We start from the raw sequence: 21496 nt of genomic DNA on the forward strand, positions 1-21496 counted from the left end.
GGGGATGAGGGGGAGAGGAGGGTGTTATAGGTAGGGGAGGAGCTTAGATTTTCGGATCCTAGAGCTGTAGTATTCAGCCGAGTCGACTCAGATGTCAGATCTGAACCCACAGGTTGAAGACCAAAAGAAAAACAACAACTTCAGATTTATTCCTAAACTATCTTTCCTATGTAGACACACGTCATTTACATTTTCTGCTCTCATTTTTCTGGAAGATAAAATTCATATAATTATATCTGACCTAATGTAGTACTACTTAACTTCATAATTATCTGTTTTATTCATCCTAACTTTGTGTGGAATGTTGCTAATGGTACCTGAGCATTCTGTATATTGTATATTTGGGTTCAGGCACCCAGGCAGTAAGACATTTCCCTGTGATATATTTGGTTGGGGACACGTTGCTGAAGTGACATTCAGCTGCACAGAAATATGTCTGCTACAGATTTCCTGTGGGGAAAAAAGAAGCACACACTGCTATGCCCACAGCTTTAATAGCCAACTGCATGGGGGAGAAGAAGTAATGAGTGTTATGTTCAGTGTACAGTGCATGCTTATGTAACAACATGTAGAAGTGTGCTACATCATGGAGGAAATCTTGCATGCTTACTGTAGTCACATTTATATTCCAGTATGCATTTTAGGTAATGTTCCCTATAAACTGTGAAGGAGGTAGTGGTCTATACACATCAATTGTAAAGTCACTGCCCATTGTGCAATGTATTTCTACTGCCACTGACTGACCACTGGCCAAACTGCTACTGATGCCTGCCATACTGCCTGCTGTCTCATGTTGCCTTGGGGGGCCATGGACATTATTTTCCCCATGTGCATGCGGCTACTGAAATTGTGGACATGGCACTGCATTTTTCTCTTTGTTCACTGGGAATTCGCAACAGCTATATTACTCTACAGCTGAATGTCACTTCAGCCATGTGTCCCCAGCCAAATATACCACAGGGAAATGTCTTGCGGCCTAGGTGCCTGAACCTGTATATGTATTACTGTTAAAATTTCCTAGGGAGCTTTTGTCCCCATGCATCCACTGAAAATGTGCTTGTTTGCCCAGTCAGACTTTCCTGGTAAAGCAACAGAATAACTAACTAAAAAAAAATAAATATTAAAGACTGAATTATGTCATCATTAATTATAATTACCAGGATTTTAGTTTACTTCTCAATTCCCAAGTGAGACAGCAGGACACCTGCTTTTGATTTTGAACACTCTTGAGGAGAGATCCTTTTCCTACAAATGGTTTCTGATTATACTTATAAAATATTTTTAATACTGAAAATTAAATGGTACATATGCACATTTAAGAAAATATATGATTTTGTGTTTCTTTTTAGGATCCAAAACAATATCTGCTGGGTAAAAAAATATTTTGTTCTTTTCACAAACACTTGACAATCTTACTCTAACATACTCATCATAAGATTCAACTCTGTAATACAAGTGTTGCCAAGACAACTGACATAATAATCAATCCTTGAAATAATATCACCTGAACATTCCAATGTATGCAGTTCTAGCTTATCAACAGCAGCCATTAATTTCTTAGCTCTAATATTAAAACAAAGAATAAGTTTTCCTGCATGTATTCAAAAACAGTGTTTTTATAGCACAGCATGTGTTCTAAGTGTTAAAGATATAACAGCTAAAGTACAAGATGTCTAAACCTTCTTCTCTTATCTGCTCAATAAACCTGAACCCTCAGCCAAGCTACTTCAGCTTAGCTTCTTGTTTCATCAGATGTACATAATGCAGCAGTAGTAGGATCAGCCATGACTGTTAAACATATTCTGCTTATCTAAGGGTATTCTGTACATCTGGTTAACTTTGCAAGCATATTATTAATCAAGAATATGACTACTAGGTTTTAAAATATACTTACAAGTACAATTAGCGTCAATCAAAGCCCACTTTGCATCACACAACCTCAACAGCTCTTAGTATTTTTTGGGGGCGGGGGAATAAACGTTCTCTTTTAGACCAGTTAAAAAAACTCACCAATACAACTTAAAGGGCTCCCTATGTAAGCCCAACAATTAATTGATAAACCAAGTAGTCAATGACAAGTGATGGACTCAACACAAAAACAGAAATGCAATGTTTACTTCAGGGGGATAAATCTCTTGCACACACCTTTAGGGGACCATCACAATCTATACCTCCCTTGCTTATATGCTCACTGTGTGGTAACACAAACACTATCTAACAATAGGAATACTGCTGGAGACTTGTAAAACTGACAAACTGTACCCTGACAAGTTACTATCTTGTTCTACATTTCAACATGTAGGGAATCCTATTTAAATTATTTAGCAAGGAAACATCTTCCAAAAGAGAATCCAAAGACTCAGAAAAATAATTTAATCAAAGTAATGAGTGGAAGGAAAATATATCTACATCATAAAAAATGTCTGACAAATCAGGATAAGGTGTTGACTTCCTCTTTTCTCCCATTTAACCTTCACAGACATTAAGATTTGGTATTCCAGCCACAGATTTAAGATGGTCTAAGACAGATGACTGACTTTGTATGTTGGGAGGGTGGCCTAATGGTTAAGGTGTTTGCTTTACAAACACAGCGTGAAGATTTTGAGTCTCACAAGGGATAATTGGCTAGGCTTAAAATGGCTTGCAAGGGCAGTTAGCTTAGTACTAACCTATGAACCTCTCAAATTCTTAGTGTAAGAAATCTGAACAAAAACTTGACAAAATGGGAAGACAAAGGCCCAAAAAGAGAGACATATTTTAAATACTGCTGTTAAAAAACTTAGAAAATTGCTAGAGTAACAAGGCTTGTTTTAACAAATATATTATGAAGGATATGAACTCTGAAACTCAAATTTATGTAATTTAGTGACTTCACTCCTCAGATCATAGGTTCACAGTGATTTTGCCAGAAAACCACAAACTTTAGGAAAATACCTAAAATATGAGCCAAAAATCTGGATGTTCTGCGAAAATCTGGAGATGATAGGTGTGCTTTAGATCCTTGCTGTTCTAATGTGGTTTCCTGACCATTAGTGAAATGTTGTCTGACAAAGGATTTATAGTCAAAATAGGGAGCAATTGTTCTTAGATGCTGAATTAGAAGCCAGAAATGTGGGCCTAGATTGAAAAATTATGCTAATGTACTAAGCTCTACTGTGACTAAAACCTCTAGCCTAACATGATCTCAAGAGAATATCAACATAGGTTCCAAATGAAGTTATCACTCAGGAATTCACTTCTGGCAACTTTAAGGTTAGTCAGGGGCATTCTGTATTTTAGACAAAGACTGCATTGCCCCAGAGAATAAATGTCATTTGAGAATTCATACCCTCCACAAAAATGTCAGAATTATTTTTCTTTAGTCATTTGTCAGCTTCCTTTGGTGAGCCTTCTATGCAAGGTTTAGCCAATTTCTCTTTTTGTCTAGATTTCCTGATTTAAAAGAAAAAGAAAGCTACCTGTGCAGTGTGAAACTAACAAACTGCCATTATCACCATCAGCATAGGATTGGGGGCAATACATTACACTGAAAAAAGACTTTTTAAGTTATTTTCCTTCTAGCATAACTTATAATTTAAGCTGCAACCTTTAACCTCCATGATATCAGGCTAGTGAAATGTGAGCTGCATCCACAGACTGTTAAGGATGTATCATCACACACACACACACACAGACACACACACACACATACACAGTCTTGACCATTAACATCTACGGACGTACCTCACATGATCCCAAAAGTGACATCACAGAGGGACAGCCCAAAGGTTATGGGGCCATGGCTTTAATTAAAAGCTTATGAAGCCTTTTTACTAAAATACAAAACAAAAGAATACGGAAAGCCACCTCGGAAAATACACAGCATTAATGAACCCACTGAATGGCACAAAGCACTACTGGATGTTGAAAAATAACTATTATTATTCTTTATTATTTGACATTTGTTTACCGGAGTGCTCTGAACTGAGTCTACAGAAAGTACAGTTTTGTACCTACCATAAATGTAGATGTCCGATAGACATGCAACTGCAGTCATAACATGTGGGTTGTCCTGCCTCAGGCAGCCCTCGGTCGGCCGGATTCCAAAGTCTGGGTCCGACATCGGCTGATGTCGCATTTCTCTCCGACGTCAGAGCGGCTGGAGTACATAAGCATCAGCCGACGCCATTTTCTTCAGTGTTTCTTGCCCCAGATGCCAGGTGCCCTCCAAGGAAGACTGTAATCAAATTGGAAGACAAAAACAGGATTCCAAACAAATAAATGAGCAATAAAACAAATACACCATAACAGATATCCCCAGCTAAGAGAAACAGGGATAGGAGTGGACCCTAGGCATAGAGGGGTATGGAGGGAGGGAAAATCCGACTGCAGTTGCATGTCTATCGGACATCTACATTTATGGTAGGTACAAAACTGTACTATGTCCTTCAAGAATGCAACTGCAGTCATAACATGTGGGTAGAATACCATAGCTTAGCTGGGGAGGAGGAATGCTCTAGGAAAAAGATGGTGCGGCAATCAAACCCTGCAGGACTGTGAAGCAAAGCCTGCTCTGGATCTGGAGTATAGAGGGAGATTGTAGTGTTTGGAGAATGTATGCACGGAGCTCCATGTAGCAGCTTCTAGTATGTCCTTGGTAGGCACCCCTCTTAAGAATGCTGTAGAGGTGGCTGTAGCTCTAGTGGAATGTGGTCTGACATTGGCTGGAACAGTCTTTCCATGAAAGGAATAACAGAATCTGATGCAATGTCCAATCCATTTAGAAATAGTCTGTTTTGAAATTGCTTTTCCTTGGACTGCAGGGCGTAAGCTACAAAAGTTGTTCAGACTTCCTACTGGCCTTGGTTCTGTCCAGGTAGTATCGAAGTTGTCTGTGAATGTCCAAGGTATGCAACAGTCTTTCCCCCTTATTCTCAGGATTGGGGAAGAAGGCAGGCAGATGAATGGCTTGATTTAAAGAAACCCTAGATACCACCTTTGGCATAAAAGTAGGGTTGGTCCTTAATGAAACCCTGTCTCTGTGAAAAATAATAAAGGGTGGTATTGCCATTAGGGCCTGTAACTCCGAAACCCTTCTTGCTGAGGTAATTGCCAACAGGAAAGCTGTCTTCCATGAGAGAAATTGTAAGTCAACTGAAGCTGCAGGCTCAAATGGAGGTAGAGTCAGTTTTCTAGGACAAAATTGAGGTCCCAGGCTGGCACTGGGGCCTTTCTTGGTGGCTTAATGTTCTTGATCTCCCTGAGGAATTGCCTTAGTAAAGGGTGAGAAAAAACAGGAGGATCAGTGTTGTATCTAGCTGAAATAGCAGATGCATGTATCTTTATGGAAGAATATGAGAGGCCGTTCTTTAACATATCTGCCAAATATTCCAAGATGAGTGGGATGTTCAACAATGATGCATCATGTCCCTTGCTGGTATTCCAATTGCTGAATCTTTTCCACTTTGCTAAGTAAACCTTTCTGGTGGATGGTCTGCGAGCCTCTGTTAGTATCCGCTGAACTTCCTTGGAGAGAGATAAGCTGAATTTATTTATGGGATCTCCCAGGCTGTTAGCTGCAGTGTCTGAAGATTTAGATGCAGTGTTTCGAAATTGTGTTGAGTCAAAAGTAGAGGCCACTGGGGAAGGACCCACCTCCTGGTGTGACATATGCTCCGTAGTAGTGGGTACCAGTGTTGTCTTGGCCAGTCAGGAGCTATTATGATTCCCTTGGGTTTCTCTGCTTTGATCTTTAGTAATACTGAGGTCATCAGTGGCAGAGGTGGGAATGCATAGATTGCTAGGGAGTTCCAGTTGAATGAGAGGGCATCTATTTTCCAAGCTTTTGGATGGTATGTCCTTGTGCAGAATTTTGGTAGAAGATGGTTGAGGTGAGAGGCAAATAGGTCCACTTCTGGCTTGCCCCATGTCGAAGTGAGTTGTCTGAAGGCCTTCGGATGTAACCTCCACTCGTGTGGATCTGTGAAATTCCTGCTTAGGCTGTCCGCCAACACATTGTCTTTTCCTGGAACAAACTGGGATTGTAACTGGATGTTTAGGCTCAGTTATTTCTCCCAAAGCTGCATTGTCAGTCTGCAAAGGGGGTAAGAGTGGGTGCCCCCTTGCTTGTTTATGTACCACATCACCATGGTGTTGTCTGTCCGTATCAGTAAGCGGCCTTGCTGGAATTGGTGTTGAAAGGCCTCGATGGCATGCATTACTGCCAGCATTTCCTTTTGGTTTATATGCAGATGTGTTTCCTTTGGAGACCATTGTCCTTGTATACACCTGCCTTCCATGTGCGCCCCCCATCCAAGGTCTGAGGCGTCTGTAGTCATGGTCTGTGTTATCTGTGGTTTTTTGAATGACATACCTGTGTTTGCCTGGCTCACCGAGGCCCACCATAGGAATTCCTTTTGTAGGCATGGAATGAGTGGTATGATTGTCTCCAAGTTGTTGCTGTGTTGAGACCAAATGCTTTTTAGGTACCATTGAAGCTTTCTCACGTGTAGTCTTGCTAATAGAACCAGGAGAATGCAGGATGCCATGTAACCCAGGGCCTGTAGGAATCTCCTTGCAGTCATCTGGGTGAGTTTTGCTAAACCTTTGAAATAATGAGTTAACTTCTCTTGCTTGTCTTCTGTCAGGTAAGCCATCTGAGAGGCTGTGGCTAGTTTGGCTCCTAAGAAGATTATTTGCTGGGATGGCTGCAGTCTTGACTTTTGGAAGTTGACTGTGTATCCCAGAGCTTGAAGTAATCGTATGACATAATCCAGGTTTTTTGTCAACATCAATTTGTCGTCCGTTTGTATGAGGCAGTCGTCCAGGTACGGGTAAATTTGTATCCCCTGGAGCCTGCAATGAGCAATTACTGAAGCCAGGCATTTTGTGAATACTCTGGGCGCAGTAGATAAGCCAAATGGCAATGCTGAGAATTGATAATGCTCTGGCCCTGCAAGAAATCTGAGGTATCTTCTGCAGCTGTGTCTGATAGGGACATGCAGGTATGCCTCCTTGAGGTCCAGAGTAATCAGCCACGACCCCTTGCCCAGCATGGGAAGGAGTTGCTGTAGAGTCAGCATTTTGAACTTTGGTACTATGAGAAAGGTGTTTAATGCGGACAAGTCCAGTATTGGTCTCCATTGAGATTCTTTTCTTGGAACAAGGAACAGTCTTTAGTAAAACCCCTGGTCTTGTTCTTGTTGTGGAACTCTTTCTATTGCTTTCATCAGAGTCAGCAGAGTGATTTGCTTGATAGCCTCTGCCCTCTGATTCTGTGGTAGGTTTGGCATGCCTTGTTTTCTTGGTAAGGTATGAAAATGAAACCTGTACCCTCGGTCTATAATGTCCAAAATCCATTTGTCCTTTGTCAGTCTGTGCCAGTTTTCTGCAAACAGAGATAACTTCCCGCCCAAGGGAGCTTCTAGTTGTTCCCTGGTAGGCGGTAGTAGAGGAAAGTCATTGAGATTGTGGTTGTGTGGCAGGTGAAACCCCTGCGTCACTTCTTTGGTTTCCTGGCTGCCACTGTCGTCCCCTGTAAGGGCCTCTGTATTGGCCTCTTCCTCGGCCACGTCTGTTCTTACCCCTTTGAAACTTTTCTGGATTAGGAAATGACCAGTTTTTTGAAGGCCAGTTCCTACTGAATCTGGGGGGTTGAACCTGGAGGAAATCTTTCACTGTCTGAACTGATTTTGCTTTTTCTTCAATGATCTTTAACACATCCTTGGCATTTGCACCAAAAAGCTTGTTCTTTTCCAAAGGTGCATCCAGAAGTTTTGCTTTTACATGATCTGGTAGAGGTTGATCTTTTAACCAAGCATGTCTACGAATGACTTCCCCTGTCATAGCTGCCCTACATGAAGCTTCCAGTGCATCATATCCACACTGCAGGAAGTGATTGCTTGCTTGCTGAGTGTTATGTACAGCTTCCTGCAAAGTCTTCCTGTCTAAAGGATCAGGAGTGGCTAATGTTTTTTGTAAATCTTCTAACAGATAATCCTGATATTTTAACATATGAAAAAGGCAATTTAAATCTCTCATAGATAAGGTAGTGGATGTATAAACCTTTTTGCCCCATCTCTAATGACCTAGCTTCCCTGTTGGAGGGCAAAGGATTTTTCGAGGTGGAGGCTGAAACTCCTTTAGGCCCCTGTGAAATAGTTTCCAAATCAGCAGTATGGGCCCTGAATAAATGGGAATGAGTTTCTGGGACCCTGTAATACCTGTCTGGCTTGGCTGGAGCAGGAGGAAGAGAATCAGGGGTAGCACTAGAGTCAGAATACAAATCATCCAGAACATCAAGTACAGGAGGAATAGATAAGGGCCTGTGCTGAGGCTTCTTAAGGAAAGTCCTAAGGCGTTTCCTAGAATCAGAATATTCCTGACCTTGCCACTTGAAATGTCCCCGCATGGTGTGCAGAACGTCCCCAAAAGAAATATCCTCAGGAGGGGAGGCTGAGGGGATGGAATCTTCTGCATCCGAGTCCTCATAGGTCTGAAAGAGCTCTTCCTGGCTATCAGAGTGGACAGAGCCCTCAGAATCTTCATCTGAAGGAGTAGGGTCAGAGGGTTCAACCCGGGGCCTTTTATCAGGAGGGGGCTGGGATCCTCTCTCAGGATGGGCCTGTGAACCTTTAATCATGGAAATTAAATCAGCAGCCATGGACATAATTTGTGTCTCTGGAGTCGGCTGAGGTAAGGATTTAGAAGTAATATGCTTTGTTTTGCTGGCTGCCTTAGCCCTAGTGTAGGCCTTAATAGAAATGGCCATAGGGGGCCTGGCAGCTCCACGTGCAGGAGTGACCTTGTCTACAGCAATGGTCTCGGGCATTTCCTCGGTTTCAGTATCTGGAGGAAAATCTATAACTGGCGTCGGAGTAATGTCTGGAATCGGAGTCGTCGGTAATGTGGTGTCTTTGGTTCGGAGCGGTGGAGAGACCGTCTCAGAGGGAACCGGAGCACTCGCGGTAGGTTTTGGCGTGGAGTCGGTAGTAGACGCGGGCCGAGGATGTCGGTCCCGGTCTTTTCACTTTTTGGGAGTTTGCGATGTCGGGAGATCCGACGGCATGGTGTAAGCAAAATTACCGCCGAAGAAGTCTTCAGCGAACTCCGCCCGGCGCCTGAGAGTGCGCTTGTTGAAGCGAGCACAGGCTACACAGGCCGAGACGTCGTGGTCTGGGCCCAGGCAAGGGAGACCGTAAGAGTGGAAATCCTTATGAGGTATTTGTTTACCACAAGAAATACAATTGTTAACTTTTTCAGTAATTTCTGACATCGGCTGAGGCAAGAAAAGGTCCCCAACGGGGTACTTAGCTTTTTTGATGACTTCGGTATCGTAGAATACAGGAGCTGACCGACCGGCACTTGCGAACTGCTTCTGCTTCGGGCACCGCGCGGCAAGAAAGACTGAAGAAAATGGCATCGGCTGATGCTTATGTACTCCAGCCGCTCTGACGTCGGAGAGAAATGCGACATCAGCCGACATCGGACCCAGACTTTGGAATCCGGCCGACCGAGGGCTGCCTGAGGCAGGACAACCCACATGTTATGACTGCAGTTGCATTCTTGAAGGACATCAGATGGGTTCTCCTGCCGTCAGGCGGGTCCTCGGTCGGCCGAATTCCAAAGTCTAGGTCCGGCGTCGGTTGTCGTCGCTTCTTCCCTGACGTCAGTGCGACAGGGGTATAAAAGAACCAGCCGATGCCATTTTCTTCAGTTTTTCTTGCCCCAGATGTCAGGTGCCCCCAGAAGGAAGGCAATACATAAATTTGTGTAATAAAACAATGCAATATAATCAAAATACAGTAGTTGCAAGCAAATACACCATAAATGAATACCCCAATCAGGTTGTATGAGGAGGTGTTAGCCAATGGACCTGTCCCAAGAGGGGAAGGAGGGAGGGAAACCTGGACTGCAGCTGTATTAGCTCGAACATCTACATTTATGGTAGGTACAAAACTGTACTATGTTCATCGTGCATACAGCTGCAGTCATAACAGATGGGTAGAATCCCAAACCTAAGAAAGGGGTGGTAGGCACTAGGTGGAACTAGGATGAGCCTGGATACCCTGCAAGACTGCAGTGGCAAAGCCTGCTCTAGTTTTGGAGTATAATGGCAGGTGATAGTGCTTGGAGAAGGTATGCACAGAACTCCAAGTGGCTGCTTCCAAAATATCTTTGGTAGGAACTCCTCTGAGGAAAGCTGCAGATGTAGCTGTGGCCCTTGTGGAGTGAGATCTGATGCCTGCAGGTACAGTTTTACCATGAAAAGAGCAACAAAAGCGTATGCAGTGGGCTATCCATTTTGAGATTGTCTGTTTGGAAATTGGCTTCCCTTGAGCTCCTATAGCATAGGACACAAAGAGCTGTTCTGATTTTCTGAAAGGCTTTGTTCTGTCCAAATAATAGCGCAGCTGTCTGTGGATGTCCAAGGAATGTAATAGTCTCTCCCCTTTGTTTTGAAGATTAGGGTAAAAGGTAGGTAAGTGTATAGCCTGATTCAAAGCTACCCTGGATACCACCTTTGGCATAAAGGATGGGATGGTTCGTAAGGAAACTCTGTCCTGATGGAAGATGATAAAAGGCTGCAAAGCCATGAGGGCTTGTAGTTCCGATACCCTACGAGCTGAGGTGATAGCCAGAAGGAAAGCTGTTTTCCAGGACAAATATTGCAAATCTGTTGAGGCAGCTGGCTCAAAAGGAGGCAAGGTCAGCTTTTCTAGAATGAAGTTGAGGTCCCAAGCAGGTATTGGTTGTTTCCTTGGGGGTTTTATATTCTTAGCCCCTCTGAGGAATTGTCTTAAGAGGGGGTGAGAGAATAAAGGTGGATCAGTGTTGTATTCTGCAGAAATGGCGGAGGCATGGATTTTGATGGAGAATGAAAGTCCACTGCTTAACAGCTCAGCTAGATACTGTAATATTTGAGGTAAATTCAGTTTTCCAGGATTCTGGCCCTTTTTCTCATTCCAGGCACAAAACCGTTTCCATTTTGCGGAGTAAGCTTTTCTAGTAGACGGCCTTCTGGCCTCCAAAATGACATCCTGCACCTCCTTGGAGAGTAGGGTCTGTTGTGATGTTAAGGAATCTTCCATGCGGCCAGATTGAGTGTTTTCAGCTGACTGTGAAGAGTTTTGAAGCTGTGCTGAGTCAGAAGAGGCGGCATTAGAGGTAGGGTCCATGGAGGGGAATGCATCAGGCTCCTCAGGAGTGGGTACCAGTGCTGTCTTGGCCAGTCTGGAGCAATGAGAATAATCTTTGGTCTGTCTGCTCTGGTTTTTATAGAACTTTGGGCAGCAGAGGAAGAGGTGGAAAGGCATAAACTGTCATTGTTGTCCAACTGAAAGAGAGAGTGTCCACTCTCCAGGCCTGTGGATGAAAAGTCCTTGAGCAGAATTTTGTCAATTGGTGATTTTTGTGGGAGGCACAGAGATCTATGTCTGGCCTTCCCCATGCTTGAATTATCTCTGTAAAAACTTGAGGATGCAACTTCCATCCGTGTGGATCTGTCATATTTCTGCTTGGGTTGTCTGCCAGTGTGTTTTCCTTGCCTGGCAAGTACTGTGCTTGAAGGTCGATTTGTAATTCCAGAGCCATGTTCCAAAGTGACATGGCCAGCCTGCATAGGGGGTATGAATGGCTTCCTCCCTGTTTGTTTATGTACCACATTACTGTGGTGTTGTCTGTCCTTATCAATAGTTGACCTGGATGCAAAAGGTCTTTGAAAGCTATAATAGCATTTATTACTGCTAGCATTTCCTTTTGATTAATGTGAAGGTGCTTTTCTTTTGGGACCATTTGCCCTGAATGCACCGATCTGTCATGTGCACCCCCCAGGCGTAGTCCGAGGCGTCTGTTGTGATGACTTGATTTGCTTGAGGCTTGCAGAATGGGAGACCTGTGTTTGTTTGGCATGCTTGAGCCCACTACAGAAATTCCTTTTGAAGACATGGAATTAGTGGTATTATTGTTTCCAAATTGTGGCTGTGTTGAGACCATAGGTTTTTCAGGTACCATTGAAGTTTCCTCATATGCAGCTTTGCACATGGGATTAGTAGGATGCAAGATGCCATGAATCCCACAGCCTGCAGGATTTTCCTTGCAGTCAGCCTGGTGAAATTTGCTAGTTTTCTGAAGTATTGAGTTAGTTGCTCCTGCTTCTCTGGCGTGAGGTAGGCCATCTGGGTGTTTGTGTCCAAGTTGGCACCCAGGAAAATTATTTTTTGAGAGGGTATTAGCCTTGATTTCTTTTTGTTGACTGTGTATCCCAGAGAATTCAACAACATTATTACAAAAGCCAGATGTTTCAGAAGTATGTGCTTGCTGTCCGCTTGGATCAGGCAGTCGTCCAAATATGGGTATATTTGTATCCCTTGAAGTCTGCAGTAGGCAATTACTGATGCCAGGCATTTCGTGAATACTCTGGGCAGTAGATAAGCCAAAGGGCAATGCAGAGAATTGATAATGGGTTGAACCTGCAAGAAATCTGAGGTATCTTCTGCAATTTTGTCTGATTGGGACATGCAGGTATGCCTCCTTCAGGTCCAATGTTACCAGCCAAGACTCCTTGCCCAGCATGGGAAGAAGCTGCTGTAATGTGAGCATCTTGAATTTTGGTACGAGTAAAAATGTGTTTAGGATGGATAGGTCCAAAATAGGTCTCCAAGCTTTTCCCTTCCTTGATACCAGGAATAGTCTGGAATAAAAACCTTGACCTTGTTCGTGAGTAGGTACCTCTTGAATAGCTTTCATGTCCATGAGATCTGAAATTTGTCTTTGTGCTTCTGCCCTTTGACTGTGTGGCAGGTTTGGCATGCCTCTCATTTTTGGAAGGGTGCGAAAATGGAATCTGTAGCCTCTGTTTATAATGTCCAGGATCCATTTGTCTTTTGTGACAATATGCCAATTTTTTGAAAATAATGCCAGTTTTCCGCCTAAGGGTGCTGCCATTTGAGCCTTGCTTGGCATGCAAAGGGGAAAGTCATTGGGCTTGCTTTCTGAATGGCTGCGAACTATCCTCACCACCTCTTTGTGTATGAGCTTGCCATTGTCTGCCTCTAAACGATCCTTGAGATTGCCCTCTGCCCCTCGGGCGCCTGTATCTACCTCTTTGGGGTCTGTCCGTGGCTGGAAAGGACCAATTTTTGGAAGGCCAATTTCTACTGAAACGTGGAGGTTGTACCTGTAATAAATCTTTCACTGTTTGCATTGATTTAGCCTTTTCCTCCATTTTCTTTAATACCTCCTCAGCTAACACCAAATAATACATCCTTTTGTAGAGGGGCATCTAGTAATTTAGCTTTGACATGATCTGGTAAGGTTTGCTCCTTGAGCCAGGCATGTCTACGTATGACTGATCCTGTAACAGCAGCTCTACATGAGGCCTCTAGAGCATCAAAACCACATTGCAAGGTATGTTTACCCACTTGTTCTGCACTATGCATCAAATCCTGCAACTCCTTCAAGTCTGGTTGTTCAGGTTGTGACATTTTGCTTCTCAACTGTGATAACAGAAACTGTTGGTACTTTAGCGTATGGAACTGGCAGTTTAATGCCCTCATGGTTAAAGTGGCCGAGGTGTATACCTTATTTCCCCACCTTTCTAAGGATCTGGAATCTCTCTCGGAAGGTAATGGATTTTTAGCAGTGGAGGCCTTAATTCCCTTGGGGCCCTGTGAGATGGTTTCTGGGTCAGCCGCATGGCTTTTGTATAAAAATTGGTGTATGTCAGGAACCCGGTAGTACCTGTCAGGCTTGACTGGGGCTGGAGGTAAAGAATCCGGGTTAAGGCAGGCCTCCGAGTACACATCATCTAGTATGTCTAAGACAGAAGGTATAGCCAGAGGCCTGTGCTGAGGTAGCAAGAGAAAATCCCTAAGCCTTTTCTTGGAATCTGAGTACTCTTGGCCTTCCCAGTGGAAGTGCTCCCTTATGGTATGCAAGGTTTCCCCAAATGAGTAATCCTCTGGGGGGGAGACAGAGGGAATGGACTCCTCTGCATCAGAATCTTCAAAAGGGGAGTAAGAATGTTCCTGTTCATCAGAGTGCTCTGAAATAATGGAGGCCTGGTCAGAGGAGGGGGATTCTTCCTCCACTCTGGGCCTTTGTCCGGGGGTTTGAGAACCCCTGATAAGAGTAATTAAATCCTCAGCCATTTTAAGCATCTGTTTTTTAGGCATGGGGCCTGGAGAAGGGCCGTGTGTAGCTTGTCTCTTAGAATGCATGGCTGCTTTAGACTTAGTGAAAGCCTTGATGGAAAAAGAAGAGGAAGGTCTGAAGACACCTTGAGAGGAGGCAGACCTGTCTACATTTTGAGATTCACCACCAAAAGTGGCTCCTGTATCTGTAGTCGGTGTGTGGGCTGAGGAGCCTGCGATCTCAGGCACAGAAGACACCGCCAATGAAGTGTCGTCGGTAGGCAGGGGCTGCGTAGGCGCCTCGCTGCGAACCAGACCACCTGTAGTCGGCTTTGGCGTGGTGTCGGTAGAGGCGCGGACCTCGTGTGTCGGTCCTTATCTTTGCGTTTTTTAGACAAAACTGGAGTCGGAGTATCCAACGACATAATATAGTTAAATTTTTTGCCAAAGTAGTGCTGGGCGAACTCCGCCCGACGCTTAATGGTGCGTTTGTTGAATGTAGCACAAAAACGACAGACAGAGATGTCGTGGTCTGGGCCTAAGCAAGGAATGCAGAGGGAATGAAAATCCTTATGCGGTATTTGCTTCCCACATGAAATACAATTATTAACTTTGTCTGACATCGGTCTGAGGCAAGAAAAGTTTCCCCAACGGGGTACTTAGCTTTCAAGAAGACTTCGGTTGCAAAATTTTTGTAATTTCAGGAGCTGGCCGACTGGCACTTGCGAACTGCTTCTGCTTCGGGCACCGCGTGGCAAGAAAGACTGGGGAAAATGGCGTCGGCTGGTTCTTTTATACCCCTGTCGCACTGACGTCAGGGAAGAAGCGACAACAACCGACGCCGGACCTAGACTTTGGAATTCGGCCGACCGAGGACCCGCCTGACGGCAGGAGAACCCATCTGTTATGACTGCAGCTGTATGCACGATGAACATCCAGTTTTCAGCAGAGGCCCAGGCAGAAAAGCTCTGCATACAGTACAATACAAATATAGTATAATCCAAAACAATACAAATTACATTAGAAATACTATACAAAAATAAGTTGAAAGAACAAACTGTTACAAGATGTTGCAATATATTACTACACATCCAGACAATTCTATACAGTTAAAACATTACAGACAATAATAGCCATTCTCACAATACATGATGTAGATAGTGTCCAAAAAAAATAGTACGTAGGTAGTGCAGTGTATGACCTTGACTGTTACAGTACATGCAAAATAGAAAGTTCGTTTCAGTTAGGAAAATAGCAGCCAGAAAGTTTGTGATGCAGATAGATAGTGAGAGCGAGTTAAGAATAGAAGCAATAAAGCCTGAGCAGTAGCTTAATGATATGGTATAGAAGCAGAGAAGGAGTTAGAAGAGCCCTTGGATCTTGCAGTCTGTGAGGGACTGAAATGTGACAGAAGGGTTGTGGAGAAAGGGTAAGAGTTCATTGGACCATTTCACTGCTTGTTTACAATCCTTGAGGTAGCTATGAAACTATTTTACTGTGTTATGTGAGAAGCCTAAGTTAGACAGTGTGTTCAAAAGTAAGGGGTGAGACAGTGTGTCAAAGGGCTTGGAGAGATAAAGGAATACTGAGACTGTATAGCATCCTGCATCTCTGGCCTTGTTCATGGTGTCTATAAAAATAATAGGCCTGTAGTTGTGCTGTGGCTAGGTCGGAAGCAGTGTTGGGTTTTGGTTAAAAGATTGTTTTACAATAGATACTGAATTACCTGCTGAAGGATACCTCTCTCAATAATTTTGGACATGGGTGACAAGATGAATATACGACGGAAATTGGATGGATCAAAAGAGTTGCCTCCTTTGTGGATGGCGGTGATGTGAGATTGTTTCCATATGGTAGGTACTTCTGATTCTGATAAAGACCTATTTATAAGGATACTAATTGGGCAGACGACTGAGTTAGCAGCCAGTCTGAGGTAGTATGGGGAAGATTGTCAGCTGAGGTAGAGCAGGGTTTCAGTTTTTGTAGCAGTTTCTCAATGGGGACAGTGGGTATGGGCTGAAATAAGAATGGGGTTTGTATGAAATTTTGTTGAGTAGGGGGGTTAATACTGACAGAGTTAGAAATAGTTGATGGACTGGGGTTTGTGTCTGAATAGGTTGAAGGGTGGGGGTGGGGGTGGGGGGGGGGTTGAGCATTAGGGATGTTAATTAGTAGATCCGAAAATGACTTTATGAAGTGCTTGTTAAAGTTTTCAGCTATTTGTGATGGAGGGGTATCAGGTGATACAGTGTGCTTTCCATATCTTCCAGGGTTAAGTAGGGAAGATATGGAGTGCCAAAATTTACTGGGGTTGATTTTATGCTGGAGTTGAAGCTGGGAATAGTATGACTTATCTCTATGGATTAGTTTTGTCACACTGTTATGTAGTGTTTTGAAGTTAACATGACTTTGTTCATTTTTTTTTGTTTCCAGGTTGACCAGGCTAGGTTTCTTTGCTTCAGCAGGTGTTTACATTCCTTACAGAACCATGGTTCTGAGTTCTTTTTGATTCTTTTCATATGAATGGGAGCTAGTCTATTAAGTATCTGAAGGTGTGAAGGAAGGTGTTATTAAAGTATAATACAGCATCATTAAGGGGTAGTTGTTTAAGGGGGTGTCCAGTCTATTTCCTGTAGGAGACTGTTGAATTTATGCTGACAAAATTAGTTGAGTTCCTAATTGATTTTATAGGGTGTACTCTTGTTGGGAGTTTGTTCTAAGGGAATAAGCTAGTAGATGATCGCTCACGGAGCTAGACAGTGTACCAGAAGAGGGGTAATTAACAGGGTGGGATACTAGAATCTAGTCTGATAGGGTGGATTGGCACATAAAATCTTTGCTGTATCTTGCTGGAGCATTGATAAGCTGAGAAAAAACATACAGATTTATACTACTTGGGGAGTTGGAAGCTATGGTTTGCCAGTCTATACTTGCGTGTCCTACAATTATTGTTTCAAGGTTTATTGTTTAGGATGTCCAGGATAAAATATTTTCCAACACTGATATACTGTTACCTGGTGAGCTATATATTACTATTATGCAAATTATTTTTGATATGTTGAGGTTCAAAAAGGAGATTAGTATCTCAGCACTGGAAAACAACGGTATATTACTGGTGTAGGGTGTGATGTTGAGCGCAGAGAGATACATAAGTGCTATCCCTCCCCATTTTTTTTTTAGATCTATCTCTTCTGGTTACTGCTAAGTTTGTAGATATTGCTTCTGAGACTTTTACATTGGGGTGTAGCCAGGTTTCAGTAAGGGCTAGTATGTCAGGTTTATTCAGGTAATCCAGGCATGCAGTGGGTCTATTTTATTACATATACTTCTAAGGTTAAGAGTAAGTATGTTTAAATCTTTGGGGTTGTTCTTGTGGTTAGAATTAGAGGGTGGGCCAGGGTTAGGATGTATGTCTCCACATTTGAGTAGAGAGGTAATGAGGAATGCGTACCATGGGAAGTGTTTTTTATTCTTAGGTGATGGTACTGGTGTCAAATGTGGTTGCATAAGAAGTGAGGAGGCCACTTTGTGGTTTGAATCAAATGGGAGGGTATAGGGGAAAAGCTGGGAGGAGATACATAAGAAGCTGTGTTGTTTATTGGGGAGAGGGTTGGAAGAGGTTGTTGTGTATTGGTGTGTAGAGATATGTAAACATACAGCTGTAGCAAGGTTGAGAATTAAGAGTAAAGAGCCTAGGCAAGTTAGGAGGAGCATGTCAACTGTGACAGTGGGTTTAAAAATAGTAAAAGTGGTATTTGTGTGTTTGAATATAGTAGAACCACCACATACAAAAGCCTCTGACTAGAAGAGAGGTAAAAGCCTACCATAATCACAATCCAGTGATTTTTAAAGGCTGATTGAAGATTCTTGAAAAAAAAAAAAAACATTAAATGAATGTTACCTAGCTATGCAGCTTACAAACAGATGCTGATAAATGATGTGAAACACCTGTAGTGGCAAGAACTAAGGAAGTTGCCTAGTAACAATGTCTTTCAGAGAGTCTTTTCAGCCCCAAAAAAGTTCCAACTGAACACCAGCACAGGACCAGATTAAACCTTCTTGTGGAATAGATACCGGGGATAAAAATCCATGCTAAAGAAATTTTATTTAGGGTGCAAATTCCAGTCTGAATACCCTGTTTTCAATGAAATGGAACACAGACACTACTTTAACAAAGCACTGACCAAGACCTGTTATATTAGTTATTTCTCATTTACTTGTAATAACTTTATGAAGGTAATTATTCAACTGCCAGCAACAAGGTATAAATATTTTAAACAACTGCATCATTTAACACTGCTTTTGTAATGCTTCAATCAGAAAACAACTACGGTTCATACAGTGAAAGACGATCTGCAACAAAAATAAAGCAAGGGATTACTGCCAACCATACGTTTACTTACTAAACTGGCTTCTGCTGCAGACTTTAGTTTCTCTTGTAGCTTTATTGTGGTTTGCCGCATCCTTTCTATTTCTTCTTGCTGTTTCAGTATCAGCTGTCTCTCCTTTCTGGCTGCCTTGTTTGCTTCTTTAAGACGCTTAATTTCAGCCTGGGGAGACATTACAGTGTTTACAATATTGAAACAGCCTATACGGTAGATAAAACATATTTAGTCAAACTCCTCTTCCCACTTAAGTACAATTCAAATATTTATTAAACGGCTTGCTTCCTCACTTGCAATACTGAACCTGCTTTATGCCTGAATCATTCCTTCTTGAATTATTCTACTGGTGAAACTCTGAAAATACAGACTATTTTGAATGGAAAAGAAATATACACACATACATGTGTGTGTGTGTGTGTGTGTGTGTGTGTGTGTGTGTGTGTGTGTGTGTGTGTGTGTGTGTGCACGTATATATGGTTCCCCTTCACAATCCCGAATTACTGTTGTTGTTTTCCTTTTGGCTTTTCCCGGATAGGGGTCACTACAGTCTGCTAATGATTGGCAGTAGATTTATACGGTGCAGAGGTGCCAGCTCGATGCCAAACCTTCAACAAAGGCATGCCCATTCACGCATGTCTTTCGAACGCTACTCAACCACAGGGAGGACATTCAGGCTCCACACAGAAGGCGCTCCAGCCGAAAATCGAACGGGAGAACTTCTTGCTGTGAGGCGACAATGCTACTGCTGCACCACTGCAGCTTTGCTTGAATTTCAGTAACTCGAGAATGCAAAGTCGAAAATGCAGAAACGCGAATCTGCATAAGCGTGAATTAAAATATCTCGAATTCGCGCTTATGCATGTCAGCTACGGGAAATGTGTGGGTTGGGATGTTTTACAGAAGTAAAGGTAAGTGAGGGTTATGTGTGTTTTTTGTAAGTTGTGTGTGTGGGTTAGGGTATTAAGCAGCAGTGGTGAAGGCAAAAATAATGGAGGAGAAATGGAAAGAACGCAGTACAGTGCTGATGTTGAAAAATGTTTTTGTATTTTACTTGGAGCTTTTCTCTTCCTACTCTGTACATTGTGCTAAAAAATCACTGCCATATAACCTGTGGACACTGCACAAAACAAAAGTAAGGAAAGAACTGCTTTCTATCTTAGGGAAGAGTTTAATCAGTGTGGTGGTGGGGTATCAGCATGAGACAAAATTCTGTCCTATAGCAACTTTAGCACAATGCATTTAAGATAAAAATATGGGATTTATCAGGCTGGTTAAGGATGGCCTGTTATTTTGAAAGCATGGGCACTGTATTGAGAGACTAAAGGGGAAACTCTTGAAACACCATGGTGTTTCTTTTATGACAGTGGCTCAAGATTGGAGCCTCCATGTGTTATGACTGGATGAGTGGAGATGTTCTTGAGGCATACAATTTTTGATAAGGGCTGGCCTGGTCCATTTGCACTTGGAGCTACAAACTTTAGCACTTGGGAAAGGTAGCTCCTGTAGGTTAAAATTAAGAAAGTATGAATAAACTCCACTGGCAAACAGTTAACCATCATTCTGATAAGACAGAACCGATAAAGGAAAAGGTATACATCTCCCCCTACTATCACTAGGGAACAGATCCTTAATGCTCTCTCCAAGGCCAAGAACATAGCACCAGTGGGCCCAGACAATATCCCAGGATGCCTTCTAAATAGCATGAAATATGAACTACCAGGACCTCTGGAATTGCTATTTAACTTTAGCTGCCAAACAGGCTTTGTGCCTCACAAATGGAGAAAAGTAACAGTCATCCCTCTGTACAAAGGTGAGCCATCTACAGACCATGGAAACTACACACCCATAAGTTTCACTCATCTTATATGCAAAGCCATGGAAAGAATTATCATAGAAATGATCAGTAATGACATAGGAAATTACCGGACACTGGAATCAACCAAGTTTGGTTTTGTCAAGGGCAGATCATGCCTACTCAGTCTGATGGATTGTTTTGAGAAGGTCACCAAAGCAATGGATCATGGCAAAACAGTTCACACTGCCTACATTAACCTGGCCAAGACACTTGACACAATACCTCAGTTGTGCATTGTTGATAAACTCAAAACATAAGGTATAAATCCTTATGTTACCTGTTGGACAGCCAGCTGGCTCACAGACAGAACCCAGGAAGTATAATTGGGGAATCCACCTTCACCTCTACAGAAAGGCCAGTCACAAGTGACGTCACTCAGGGAATGGCCCTGGGACTGCTCCTTTGTGGCATTTACTTCTCTGAAGTCATGGCCAATGTCAGCTGCCTTTGGCTGACAAATTTGCTGATGTTTGCAAATTAGGAGCAGTCACAGAATCCCCTACTGACACAAATGTTCAACAAAAAGGGATGACACAGACAAGTAACTGTTATCAGAGCCATGGAGTAAAACTAAATGCCAAGAAATGCATAATAATAATCCTTCAGGAAGTCATCGACCCCTGGTAACTATCACATTGACAGCACACCCCTAAAAGCTGATCTAGTAGTCAGGGACTTGGGGACGCACACAGACCGTAATTTAGTCTTTGACCACCACATGTTTCCTGTAGTGAGGAAATCATTATATGTTGTGCATCTTATAAAAAAAAATATGACATCAAGTCCAAGGTCATTGTTCTACTGTATTCAGTATTTATCAGTCTTATTAAGTACAATGCCTCCTTTGGTATGTATCTAACCAGGCACATCCAACAATTGTAACGTCCACAGAGGTTCCTCACTAAAAAAGTGCAGGGTGTAAGTAACATGTCCTCCGCAGACTGTGTCAAAGCCCTATCCCTGTATTCGGTCTCCTACAGGCTGTTGAGGGAAGATTTATGGCTGGAATACAAGGCATTGTCAGACCCCACCCTGATGGACTTCCTACATATCCGCAAAACAAACAACCAAAATTACCTATTCTAAAGACTTAAATCTTACCTGTGATATAAACAGTACCTGCTACATACGGATAGGTACATATC

At 42.8% G+C, this 21496-nt stretch overlaps 1 protein-coding gene across 1 annotated transcript in view; it reads right to left on the bottom strand.

Moving 5' to 3' along the window:
- Positions 1-21496, bottom strand: part of CEP350 (centrosomal protein 350) — a 3609946-nt gene that overhangs the window by 886977 nt on the left and 2701473 nt on the right. The window contains exon 23 of the mRNA XM_044085746.1: positions 18515-18661. Within this exon, the coding sequence (XP_043941681.1) occupies positions 18515-18661 (147 nt within the window). The remainder of the gene's footprint in view (positions 1-18514; positions 18662-21496) is intronic.

This window comes from Protopterus annectens, chromosome 10.part0, assembly GCF_019279795.1.
Source record: "Protopterus annectens isolate FY-2018-M chromosome 10.part0, PAN1.0, whole genome shotgun sequence".
NCBI classification, from domain to species: Eukaryota; Metazoa; Chordata; order Ceratodontiformes; family Protopteridae; genus Protopterus; species Protopterus annectens.